Raw genomic sequence first — 14205 nt, 5'->3', positions numbered from 1 at the left:
TTTTACACACACACACACACACACACACACACACACACACACACACACACACACACACACACACACACACACACACACACACACACACACACACACACACACACACACACACACACACACACACACACTTTGAGACCCGATTATTATTATAGTAATTAGGTGTGATGGTAGATTGATTCTAACAGGTTTTCTATCCACATGACTACTAACCGAGCCTTTCTGCTGTTCCTCACAGCTGGGAGTAGTCTGGATTTCCCCCATGGTGGTGTGTTGTATTGTTGCAGGTCAAACTCCTCCTCCTCGTCTGACGTCATCAGTATGAACGCCAGAGCTGAACACTGGCTCTCAGACAGTTCTGTCTTTGATCTGTCCGCTGACTTCAGGTACTGTTGGATCTCCTGATGTACTGAGAGGTCGTTCATCTCCATCAGACAGTGGAAGATGTTGATGAATCTGTCAGGAGAGAGACTCGCATCTTCCATTTTCATCTCCTTCAGGTTGTTGATGACTCTCTGGATGCTCTCTGGACTGTTCTCTGTGTGACCCAGCAGGCCTCCTAACAGACTCTGGTTGGACTCCAGCGAGAGGCCATGAAGGAAGCGGACAAAGAGGTCCAGGTGGCCGTTCTCACTCTTCAGGGCTTTTTGAAAGGCTCTCTGCAGGAAGTCGTCCAGGGTCATTTCTTCATTCATACTCTTCAGGGTTTCTTCAATGGAATCTTCTTCTCCTCCTCCTCCTCCTCCTCCTCCTCCTCCTCCTCCCATACACTTCAGGGATTCTTCCATGGCTCTCTGCAGGATGACGTCTTCTTCTTCTCCTCCTCCTCCTCCTCCTCCTCCTTCCATGGCTCTCTGCAGGATGACGTCTTCTTCTTCTCCTCCTCCTCCTCCTCCTCCTCCTCCTTCCATGGCTCTCTGCAGGATGACGTCTTCTTCTTCTCCTCCTCCTCCTCCTCCTCCTCCTCCTTCCATGGCTCTCTGCAGGATGACGTCTTCTTCTTCTCCTCCTCCTCCTCCTCCTCCTCCTCCTTCCATGGCTCTCTGCAGGATGACGTCTTCTTCTCCTCCTCCTCCTCCTCCTCCTCCTCCTTCCATGGCTCTCTGCAGGATGACGTCTTCTTCTTCTCCTCCTCCTCCTCCTCCTCCTCCTCCTTCCATGGCTCTCTGCAGGATGACGTCTTCTTCTTCTCCTCCTCCTCCTCCTCCTTCCATGGCTCTCTGCAGGATGACGTCTTCTTCTTCTCCTCCTCCTCCTCCTCCTCCTCCTCCTCCTCCTCCTCCTTCCATGGCTCTCTGCAGGATGACGTCTTCTTCTTCTCCTCCTCCTCCTCCTCCTCCTCCTTCCATGGCTCTCTGCAGGATGACGTCTTCTTCTTCTCCTCCTCCTCCTCCTCCTTCCATGGCTCTCTGCAGGATGACGTCTTCTTCTTCTCCTCCTCCTCCTCCTCCTCCTCCTTCCATGGCTCTCTGCAGGATGACGTCTTCTTCTTCTCCTCCTCCTCCTCCTCCTCCTCCTCCTCCTCCTTCCATGGCTCTCTGCAGGATGACGTCTTCTTCTTCTCCTCCTCCTCCTCCTCCTCCTCCTTCCATGGCTCTCTGCAGGATGACGTCTTCTTCTCCTCCTCCTCCTCCTCCTCCTCCTCCTCCTCCTCCTTCCATGGCTCTCTGCAGGATGACGTCTTCTTCTTCTCCTCCTCCTCCTCCTCCTCCTCCTTCCATGGCTCTCTGCAGGATGACGTCTTCTTCTCCTCCTCCTCCTCCTCCTCCTCCTCCTCCTCCTCCTTCCATGGCTCTCTGCAGGATGACGTCTTCTTCTTCTCCTCCTCCTCCTCCTCCTCCTCCTTCCATGGCTCTCTGCAGGATGACGTCTTCTTCTTCTCCTCCTCCTCCTCCTCCTTCCATGGCTCTCTGCAGGATGACGTCTTCTTCTTCTCCTCCTCCTCCTCCTCCTCCTCCTTCCATGGCTCTCTGCAGGATGACGTCTTCTTCTTCTCCTCCTCCTCCTCCTCCTCCTCCTTCCATGGCTCTCTGCAGGATGACGTCTTCTTCTTCTTCTTCTCCTCCTCCTCCTCCTCCTCCTCCTCCTTCCATGGCTCTCTGCAGGATGACGTCTTCTTCTTCTTCTTCTCCTCCTCCTCCTCCTCCTCCTCCTCCTCCTCCTCCTCCTCCTCCTTCCATGGCTCTCTGCAGGATGACGTCTTCTTCTTCTTCTTCTCCTCCTCCTCCTCCTCCTCCTTCCATACTCTTCAGGGATTCTTCCATGGCTCTCTGCAGGAAGACGTCTTCTTCGTCTTCTTCGTCTTCTTCTTCTTCTCCTTCTTCTTCTTCTCCTCCCAGGAATGTCTTCAGTACCTTCATGTTCTTCTGTGTGAAACAGTGCATCAGGTAGACTGCAGCCAGGAACTCCTGGATGCTCAGATGAACAAAGCTGTAGATCTTCCTCTGAGATCGAACGGTCTCTTCTTTGAAGATCTCTGTGCACACTCCCGAGTACAGCGCGGCGTGGTTCACATCGAGACCACACTCTTCCAGGTCTTCTTGGTAGAACGTGATGCTGCCTTTCTTCAGATGTTTAAACGCCAGCAGGCACAGCATCAGAAGAACATCCCTGTCAGTCTCGCCATACATCGTCATCATCCTTTTTATCATGATCGATATGAAGTGGCTGAACATCCCGGTCAGGCTCTTGGGCAGCTGTCCTGTCTTGCCTGTCTTCACCAGGTCCTCCACAACGGTAGCGGTCATCCAACAGAAGACTGGGATGTGACACATGATGTGGATGCTCTTTGATGTCTTCACGTGTGAGATGATGGTGCTGGCCAGCTCCTCATCATCACTGAACATCTTCCTGAAGAACTCCTCCTTCTGGGGGTCTGTGAACCCTCGTATTTCTGTCACCATGTCAACGCATTCAGGAGGGATCTGATAGGCTGCTGCAGGTCTGGTGGTTATCCAGAGGAGAGCCGAGGGGAGCAGATTCCTCTTGATGAGGTTCGTCAGCAGCAGGCCCACCGATGATGTCACCGTGACATCAGAGACGACGTCATTGTTGTCGAAGGCGTTGGAATCAACGTCAATGTTCTGGAATTTCAGCGGAAACCTGCTTTCATCGAGACCATCGAAGATGAAGCCAACTTTCCAGGCAGCGAGCTGCTCTGCTGTGAGCTTCTCTAACGTTGGATGGAAAACATGGATCAGTGAGAGAAGACTGTGCTGCTCATCTCGGACCAAGTTCAGCTCCCGGAATGCGAAGAGAACCAAGAGATTGATGTCTTGGTTCTCCAAACCTCTCGCCCAGTCCAGAGCGAACTTACGCACAGAGAATGTCTTTCCGATGCCAGCGATGCCAATGGTCAGAACTCTGCCGCTGGGCGTGTCTCTGCCAGGGAGGAGGGTCTTAAAGATGGCACGGCACTTGATTATGACGTCATAGAGGGTCTTCATGCTGGAGGCGGTCTCAAGCTGCCACACCTCATGTTGCTGATTAACCCCTTCACTCCCTCCCACTGATAGGTGGAGGTCTGTGTAGATGTCGGAGAGGGAGGAGGGCTCTTCAGTGACGTATGCCACATGATCAAGACCGTCCACAGTGACCTTATAGACCTTTACATACTCCGGCAGACGGACATCTGATATGAGGAGACAATTAATACATGTTAAACATTATGCTTCATTTACAACTTTACATTGGACAAAAATATTAAAACTATGTATTAAATATCCTCCATAAAATCTACAATTTGTAAAAGGAAACAAAAGAAGAAAATTGGCAAAAATAAATAATAATTGGATCATTTGTTTTTATCATCAGTATTTGTACATTGATACAGGAACACAACATGGATATTTAATCTGATGATGTCTGCTGCTATTTAAAATTTCATTAATTGATATAAAATATTAATGAGTGTAAAATGTGTCCAGTCTTACTGTGTCCAGGTGTGTTTCTGAATGTCTCTCTGTGGAGATAAAGACAATACAATAATAGATAATAGATAGTTTAATAATATAAAACCAAACCACTTTTATTTAACATTATTTATCATTATGTCTCATTATACAAGTAGAAGAGAACTCAACATTTTGGGTTAAAGGACAATTTCTGTTTTATTTTTCAACCAAAGTTGTTTTATGATATTATTAATATTTTCACGATGTTTTGACAAGCGGAGATTTCATTATTATAATTGACTATAGTCCTATTAAACCCAGAAATGGGTGAATGTAATGCACAATCTATGTAAAGGTGGGGTGTGTGTGTGTGTGTGTGTGTGTGTGTGTGTGTGTTAAGGCTGTACCCTAGCCCTTATTTTAGGACTCGAACTTCGGCAGGAATTTCCGAGTGAACATTCGGACCATTTGTTTCTAATTAATTAAAGAAATAACCGTCTCGATCAGAGCGCACAGCGCGCCTCCCCCGCTCTTAGCTGCGCAGTTTACATCCAATGTCTCACTCTCTCTCGGTTCTGCACTGCTGTACTGGAGAAGTACAGTATAGCACTTTCGGTTCTGTCGATGGAAGCGCAACACGTAGCCTACAGCGCAGCGAGAGAGAGAGAGAGAGAACTAACCTTTTTCTCAAATTGTGCGATCGTGCTGGGGTGTGTACACACACACACACACACACACACACACTGACACACACACGACGCCCGGCCGTCCTGTCGTGGGGCCCCCTGTTTTCCCCCTCTGAGCAGCGCAGTGTCGTGCAGGCGTGCACTGCAGAATTAGAGCAGATCTACAAGCTCACAATGCGGCGCAGCACGACGCGTTGTGAGCTTGTAGATCGGCCGCGCCGCCGCGCAACGCAGTCGAATTATACACAGAATTGATGGAAAGTTGGAAACCAAACATAAACAAGCTGGACACATGTATGTATGTAGTTTAGTGCACTGCTGCTGCACAGCCGCTTTCCAGTTCCCTCACAAACAAAACGACTCGTGTGTGTGTGTGTGTGTGTGTGTGTGTGTGTGTTTGTTGCTGATTGGCTGCAGGGAGTGCAGGCCATCACCAAATTAATGTGCATAGGGGATTTTGGAGCACAAGGAGATAGACATAGACAGGAATGCACTAGAAACTTACTTTTTTTGACATGCTCATATCACATTCTCGCCGAGATATATTTTCGAGTTAATAAAAAATAAAAAAAATAATAATATTTATTTTTATAAAAAAAAAAAAAAAAAAAAAAACGAATGGTTCAAACCCATTAATTAAGATTCGAGTGCCAACCCTAACGAGCGAACATTCGAACCTTGAATGTTTGGGGACAGCCTTAGTGTGTGTGTGTGTGTGTGTGTGTGTGTGTGTGTGTGTGTGTGCGTGCGTGAATGGGTGAATGTAATGCACAATCTATGTAAAGGTGGAGTGTGTGTGTGTGTGTGTGTGTGTGTGTGTGTGTGTGTGTGTGTGTTGTGTGTGTGTGTGTGTGTGTGTGTGTGTGTGTGTGTGTGTGTGTGTGTGCGTGCGTGAATGGGTGAATGTAATGCACAATCTATGTAAAGGTGGGGGGTGTGTGTGTGTGTGTGTGTGTGTGTGTGCGTGCGTGAATGGGTGTGTGAATGGGTGAATGTAATACACAATCTATGTGAAGCGCTTTAAATAAAAGTGCTATGAAAAATGCCCCATTTACCATTTATTGTCACTTAGATGCAGAGTTTAGGTACTATAACTATAACTATATATATATATATATATATGCATACTGCAGCAACAAGACAAACAGCAATATAGAGTATAAACTATATAAACTATACCACTTTTATTAAACATTATTTATCATTATGTCTCATTATACAAGTAGAAGAGAACTGTATGTATATAGCCTGTATGTGTATAGCCTACTGTACTAAATGTCCCACTTTAAACAAAAGAAGCCTGCCGGCTGCCTACTGTATACTATAGCATGTGGAGATCTTAATGTTCAAAGGGTGAAACAGATATAAAGAATGCATCTTGAGGTTATACTGTATATTTCCAAATAATGTCCTGGGCTGCTAATTATATTCATAGGTATAAAATGATACATATCCTAACGATACCTATTTCTGATACGTATAATGCAGGACCAATTGTAGACCAGGCTCATTGCAAGTTGCTGTACTCTGTTAACCCTAAGCCATTCCAGCCTGTCAAAGTGAGCAGGGGTGAGGTGGGTTCTGGGAGTAAGGCCAAGTAGTAGCCTGACCAGTTTGTTATAGAAGGATTAACATACTGTGTATCAGGAGGTCCAGGTTCATTACTGAAGTCAGGAGGATTTTCTGTAGACCGGTCACTCTTCACAGACAGAAGGCTGGGAGTTGGAGACTCTGCTCTCTGGTGGAGACTCCTGGAATCACACAGACAGAAATAACATATACATAGTATTCCGACAAAAAGTGTTGTTGGAATACAATTTCTATTGTAATACTATTCCGTAATGCTATTTCTATTTCTATGGAATACTATTCCTAATTGGAATACTATTTCAATACATTTGATTTATTACCACGTGTTCTATTGCCATTCTTTTTGTTCTTGCTTAATGTAAATCGCTCTGGATTAAGAGAGGCTGATAAATGAAAACATTGTAAATTGTAAATATTCTTCAACGGTGCAATGGAATGATTTACCAAAGGAGATAAAGATCTCTAAGCACATTTAAAACACCTCCAAAAGGAGATAAAGATCTCTAAGCACATTTAAAACACCTCCAAAAGGAGATAAAGATCTCTAAGCACATTTAAAACACCTCCAAAAGGAGATAAAGATCTCTAAGCACCTTTAAAACACCTCCAAAAGGTGGCTGTTGAATTGATTCAATGTTGATGAGCAGCACAGCCAAGTTGTTCACTTGGAATGTGACGATAAAGATTGATTCTGATTCTACAGTTATCTTTAATCTTTGTCCTTCCCTTGGCCAAGTTACGTTTATATATGTACATTATTGTTGTGTGTATTGTACAGGAGGATTGACATACTGTGTATCAGGAGGTCCAGGTTCATTACTAAAGTCAGGAGGATTTTCTGTAGACCGGTCACTCTTCACAGACAGAAGGCTGGGAGTTGGAGACTCTGCTCTGTGGTGGACACTTCTGGAATCACACAGAAATAACAATACATAAACAACACAGACAGAAATAATACATAAACAACAGAGACAGTGAATAATACCACTAGAAATAATTACTAAATTCTAACAGTTACTTGTATTCCATATACATGTATACTGTATTCCAACAACCAAGTGTTGTTGGAATACAACTTCTATTTGAATACTATTCCTACTTGGAATACTATTTCAATACATTTGATGTATTACCATGTGTTGTTCTTGCTTACTGTAAATCACTCTGGATTAAGAGCGTCTGATAAATGACTACAATGTAAATATTCTTCAACGGTGCAATGGAATGATTTTCCCAGATAAAGATCTCTAAGCTCCTTTAAAACACCTTTAAAACAGCTCTAGTCTCATGTTGCCAGACTGACGTCATACAGTCTGGAGCAACGGAAGCTCTGATCATGAGTAAAATATAAATGCTTCCGTCGTACAGTCTGGAGCAACGGAAGCTCTGATCATGAGTCAAATATAAATGCTTCCGTCATACAGTCTGGAGCAACGGAGGAGCTGTCATGAGTAAAATATAAAGTGGAAGTGGAGCCTCCTCCCCACTTCTATTTCATCTTTACAGTCACGCAAATGTATCCTAATATAAATAATAAAAACATCTCAGCATATATAGCTTGTTGCTTAGGAGAAAAGGAAATTAAAAACTTATTGTAACGATATTTTATATGTATAATTATATGTATTATGTATTTTCATGAACGGAAATAGCAGCTTCCTTACTCGGATTTCGGGAGGTGTAGTTACAGACTCTATATAGCATTCGGAGATTGTGGAATAGTTTTGTTATCTTTTTGTGATGTTTTTCTTGTCTCCTGCCCCCCTTTCCCAAAAAGGTGTTTTGTTTGTGTCTGTTTTGTATTGTAGCTCCCCTTCCCCCAAGAGGTCCACAACGGAAACAAGACTAACAGCTTTCTTGTGACTCAATCCTTTTGAATGTATTTCCAATAAAGTAATCAATCAATCAATCAATGTACAGGAGGATTGACATACTGTGTATCAGGAGGTCCAGGTTCATTAGTGAAGTTAGGAGGATGTTGTAAAGACCAGTCACTCTTCACAGACAGAAGGCTGGGAGTTGGAGACTCTGCTCTGTGGTGGACACTTCTGGAATCACACAACATACATTTATTAAATTATCATGTGAATGACAAAGTCACTTTGTTAATCATTCTTAATCATTATGTGTCGTTCTACAAGTAGAGAGAACACAACCTCTTGGGTTTAAATGTTCTTAATCATTATGTGTCGTTCTATCAAAGTGAGCAGGGGTGAGGTGGGTTCTGGGAGTAAGGCCAAGTAGTAGCCTGACCAGTTTGTTATAGAAGGATTAACATACTGTGTATCAGGAGGTCCAGGTTCATTACTGAAGTCAGGAGGATTTTCTGTAGACCGGTCACTCTTCACAGACAGAAGGCTGGGAGTTGGAGACTCTGCTCTCTGGTGGAGACTCCTGGAATCACACAGACAGAAATAACAATACATAAACAACAGACAGTAAAGAATAGTGCTAACAGTTGCTTGTATTCCATATACATAGTAGTCCAACAACAGGTGTTGTTGGAGTACAATTTCTATTGTAATACTATTCCTTAATGCTATTGCTATTTCTATGGAATACTATTCCTAATTGGAATACTATTTCAATACATTTGATTTATTACCATGTGTTCTATTGCCATTCTTTTTGTTCTTGCTTAATGTAAGTCGCTCTGGATTAAGAGTGTCTGATGAATGAAAACATTGTAAATTGTAAATATTCTTCAACGGTGCAATGGAATGATTTACCAAAGGAGATAAAGATCTCTAAACACATTTACACCTCCAGCCACCTCCAAAAGGTGGAGGGGTGGCTGTTGATGTCTATTGACTGTTGATGAGCAGCACAGCCAAGTTGTTCACCCACCTCACTTGAAATGTGACGATAAAGATTGATTCTGATTCTACAGTTATCTTTAATCTTTGTCCTTCCCTTGGCCAAATTACATTTATATATGTACATTATTGTTGTGTGTATTGTACAGGAGGATTGACATACTGTGTATCAGGAGGTCCAGGTTCATTAAAGTCAGGAGGATTTTCTGTAGACCGGTCACTCTTCATAGACAGAATGCTGGGAGTTGGAGACTCTGCTCTCTGGTGGACACTTCTGGAATCACACAGACAGAAATAACAATACATAAACAACACAGACAGAAATAATACATAAACAACAGAGACAGTGAATAACACTACTAGAAATAATTACTAAATGCTAACAGTTACTTGTATTCCATATACATGTATAACAAAATACATACATGGATGCACCTGGGACGTATCCTCAGTGATGTATCCCAAGGTCATCGGGGTTTCGGGTCTCCCATCATACCCCTCACTCAGGTGACCCAGCCGGGGTGATCAAGTCCCGACTTACGTCCCAGTAGCTACCCTGGATCAGTCCCGTTAGGGAAAAACCAGGGCCACACAATCCATTCCTCCTGAACTACTCTGCCGGGACTGGGAGGTACAATTCTGGCGCGTGGAAGGACTAGGCTCTGTGGGTTGACTCCTGTCCGGGCCCCTCCTACGTCTCACCAGGTCCACTCCTGCTCTCACCAGGTCAGGCCCTGTGCGTTGCACCAGACTCCCAGCACCAAGCAATTTATTCAGGAATGGTGGATTCTCGAGCCGCAACGGTTCCGCAGGCTCCACCTGGCCCTTGGTGGTGCCGCAGGCTCCGCTTGAGGCTTGCATGGCCCTCCTAAAGGCCTCACCGTGGGTTTGTTGGGCTTCTTCCTCACGGAAGACACAGGCTGGGGCGCCAACCCATATTGCTCCCGGTATGGGTTGTATGGGTTGTATGGGTTGTATTCCAACAACCATGTGTTGTTGGAATATAATTTCTATTGGAATACTATTTCAATACATGTGATGTATTACCATGTGTTGTTCTTGCTTACTGTAAATCACTCTGGATTAAGAGCGTCTGATAAATGACTACATTGTAAATTTAAAACAGCTCAAGTCTCGTGTTGCCAGACTGACGTCGTACAGTCTGGAGCGACGGAAGCTCTGATCACGAGTAAAATATAAATTATTCCGTCATACAGTCTGGAGCGACGGAAGCTCTGATCACGAGTAAAATATAAATTATTCCGTCATACAGTCTGGCGCAACGGAGGAGATGTCATGAGTAAAATATAAAGTGGAAGTGGAGCCTCCTCCCCATTTCCATTTTGTCTTTACAGTCTTTGATGAATTGAACATGGTGGACCCTCTTGTAAACAAGTGTAATGCTTAATTGGGTCGTCCACTCAGTTAACAGTCTTTGTATTGAGTTTGTGCTTGAAATGTACTGTAATTCTGCAAACTGTTAATACATATTTCAATCAATCAATCAGTCACGCAAATTTATCCTAATATAAATAGAAAACATCTAAGCATATATAGCTTGTTGCTTAGCAGAAAAGGACGATATTTTATAATGTATTTTCATGAACGGAAATAGCAGCTTCCTTACTCTGATTTTTGGAGGTGTAGTTGCAGACTCTATATAGCATTCGGAGATTGTGGAATAGTTTTGTTATCTTTTTGTGATGTTTTTCTTGTCTCCTGCCCCCCTTTCCCAAAAAGGTGTTTTGTTTGTGTCTGTTTTGTATTGTAGCTCCCCTTCCCCCAAGAGGCCCACAACGGAAACAAGACTAACGGCTTTCTTGTGACTCAATCCTTTTTAATGTATTTCCAATAAAGTAATCAATCAATCAATCAATCAATGTACAGAAGGATTGACATACTGTGTATCAGGAGGTCCAGGTTCATTAGTGAAGTCAGGACGTACATCGTTAGATTTGTCACTCTTCACAGACAGAAGGCTGGGAGTTGGAGACTCTGCTCTGTGGTGGACACTTCTGGAATCATAAAGATGTTTACTACAATCATGTGAATGCATTTGTCAAGATTCTATATTTTTACATCACATAAGAGAGTCAAATGGGATTCATAGCAGCAACAAGACAAACAGCAGAAAATACCAATAGAATAAGGAAAGTAAAACAATAAGGTAACTGTTACATACAGTAGATAAGGCGACATAATATATCTGACAGACAGATGACATACTGTGTGTGTGTGTGTGTGTGTGTGTGTGTGTGTGTGTGTGTGTAAGTGTGAATGTGTGTGTGCGTGTGCATGTGCGCGTGTGTGCGTGGCTGCGTGGCTGAGTGCATGCGTGGCTGCGTGCGTGGCTGCGTGCGTGGCTGCGTGCGTGCGTGCGTGCGTGGTTGCGTGCGTGTCCAGTTAACTTATAGTGTCAGTGTTATAGTGTCTATATTTATAGAAGGATTGACATACTGTGTATGTGGAGGTCCAGGTTCATTAGTGAAGTCAGGAGGTGGATCGTTAGACCGGTCACTCAAACGCTCCTCTCTCTGTGGTCTGTGAGCTCCATCCTCCTCTCTCTCCCCAGAATCACTCATCTTTAGTCTCTATGACACCTGTCAATCAAACACATTGGGCTGTGATCAAACGCCTCCAGGTCTTAAGTGAAGTAATAAGACCTGGTACATAAGACACGCAAAACACAGCCCATCATCTTTAGTCTCGATGACACCTGTCAATCAAACACATCATCTTTAGTCTCTATGACACCTGTCAATCAAACACATCATCTTTAGTCTCTATGACACCTGTCATGTGAAACATGCTGCTCTCACGCTCGCTCGCACACACACACACACACACACACACACACACACACACACACACACACACACACACAGGACTATGAACATGTGATCATTTTAAACCTGATCTGTCAATCATTAACATTTAGTCTCATTTCAAAATGGAGTCAGTTTTCCTCACCGACTGTAATCTGAGTATCTATGAACTTTAACCCCTTACTGACCTCCATCAGCACTTCTCTACTGACCACCAGACGCCTGAGGGCGAGAAGCGGCCTCGCCCTGAAGGGCGAGAAGCGACCTTACGGGTCTGTAACTCTGAGAGTGTAACACATGGAACCAAAACCCTTTTTAGAACCAGTCCTAAATGGGTTAAGATCATTAACACCATTGATTGAAGTATTATTATTAACAGTTTGCAGAATTACAGTAGATTTCAGGCACAACTCAATACAAAGACTGTTAACTGTGAGTGGACACCATAAAGCATTACACTTGTTTACAAGAGCATTCTCTCTCTAACATTTAGAGACGTACAAATATACACTTCTATATAGCCAAAAAACTGGAAATAATCATCATAAAGGAGGTACAATGGGAAAAGAAACATATACAGTGAGGGTGGAAAAAAGGGGTGGGGGGCATTCAGATTTTACAAGGGGCAGTTTCTAATTGCAGCCGTCCGTAGGTGCCCTTTGAGAGCGGTTTTGAAGGAGTATTTGTATTCGCATGTCTTAATGACCGTTGGTAGGGCGTTTTTTGGTGGCATAGGAGCGAAATGATTTTGGACATATATGGACATAACGTGTAAAACTATTGAACACCATACAGGATGTGGACAAAATGAATAAAACTCTTACCAGACATGAAGTTGTTGCGTTTCAGCGTCGAGTCAAAATGGAGACTGAACAATAGGTCACTCTGATAGGAGACCACACCTGTGTGGACTTTGTTCCTGAGTTATTGCTTTGTTGCACACACACACACACACACACACACACACACACACACACACACAGTATAATCATTCATAGGCTACTACTCATTGACAGAACATACTGTATTAATTTCACACTCAGAAATGATAGATAATTAATTCACTGTTCATTCAGTCACTGACTGAACATGTGACTCATTCAGAGATAAAGTGGAGTATTTTGGTGTAAACTGACCTGAATGGAATGGTCTTTCTCTCTCTCTCTCTCTCTGTGTGAATCTCTCTCTCTCTCTCTCTCTCTCTCTCTCTCTCTCTCTCTCTCTCTCTCTGTGAATGAGGTGTAAATTGACCTTAATGGAACGGTCTCTCTCTGTGTGTGTGTGTGTGTGTGTGTGTGTGTGTGTGTGTGTGTGTGTGTGTGTGTGTGTGTGTGTGTGTGTGTGTGTGTGTGTGTGTGAATGACGTTTTTTTTTATTGATTAAGTATGTATTAACAGTTTGCAGAATTAAAGTACATTTCAAGCACAACTCAATACAAAGACTGTTAACTGTGAGTGGACGACTCCATAAAGCATTACACTGGTCAGGGGACCCCCCTGTCTCTCTCTGTGTGTGAATATCTCTCTCTCTCTCTCTCTCTCTGTGTGTGAATGAGGTGTAAACTGACCTTAATGGAACGGTCTCTCTGTGTGTCTGTGTGTGTGTGTGTGTGTGTGTGTGTGTGTGTGAGTGTGAGCTACATAGAAGTGTCTATTTGTATGTATGTTTTGATGAATTGAACAATGTGGACCCAAGTGTAATGCTTAATTGGGTCGTCCACTCACAGTTAACAGTCTTTGTATTGAGTTTGTGCTTGAAATGTACTGTAATTCTGCAAACTGTTAATAAATATTTCAATCAATCAATCAGTGTGAGTGTGTGTGTGAATGACGTTTTTTTTTTTGATTGATTCAGCAATAGTATTTATTAACAGTTTGCAGAATTACAGTACATTCCAATCACAACTCAATACAGAAACTGTTAACTGTGAGTGGACGACACCATAAAGCCCCCCCCCCGGGTCAGCTCATTCTATCTGCCGACCCAAAGGGGAGGCGTACTATCATCCGACAGAGCATTGCTCCGAAGGAGCAATGCTCCGAGGTGCGCTGCGGGTCGGGAGAGGGTTGCGGTTAGGTTTAGGTGTCTGCCCCGGGGGAGGTTAGGGTTAGGGTGAGGGAGGAGGTAGGTTGTCGTTCGGACCAATGCTCCGTCGGATGAAAGGCATGCACTCGACCCAAAGTCTTAAACATGTCAGAAACTTTACTACCATTGGGTTCTGACTCGCGTATGTATAGCCGCTATACACTTGTTTACAAGAGGGTCCACCATGCTCAATTCATCAAAAAGGTGTAAACTGACCTTAAGACTGTTCCAGTCTCAGAACAGGTTGGTTTGTCGGTTGGTAAAAATAAAAAGTCCTTTAGTTTCGCTGCTTTAATGGCTCTTATGGCTGTAG

At 43.8% G+C, this 14205-nt stretch overlaps 1 protein-coding gene across 1 annotated transcript; it reads right to left on the bottom strand.

Moving 5' to 3' along the window:
* Positions 1-155: 155 nt before the first annotated feature.
* LOC310856461 (NACHT, LRR and PYD domains-containing protein 3-like) lies at positions 156-12722 on the bottom strand (the record flags this gene model as incomplete). Its single annotated transcript, XM_083761924.1, has 11 exons — positions 12632-12722; positions 11440-11582; positions 10884-10997; positions 9146-9256; positions 8447-8560; positions 8101-8214; positions 6959-7072; positions 6214-6327; positions 3930-3958; positions 2243-3628; positions 156-682 (listed from the first exon to the last, which is right to left on the bottom strand). Exons 2-11 carry the CDS (start codon positions 11562-11564, stop codon positions 156-158), a joined length of 2748 nt encoding a protein of 915 aa, XP_083618050.1. The 5' UTR covers positions 11565-11582; positions 12632-12722.
* Positions 12723-14205: the final 1483 nt, after the last annotated feature.

This window comes from Protomyctophum parallelum (assembly GCF_964188405.1).
Source record: "Protomyctophum parallelum genome assembly, chromosome: 1".
NCBI classification, from domain to species: Eukaryota; Metazoa; Chordata; class Actinopteri; order Myctophiformes; family Myctophidae; genus Protomyctophum; species Protomyctophum parallelum.
This window is presented reverse-complemented; position numbering and strand designations above follow the sequence as displayed.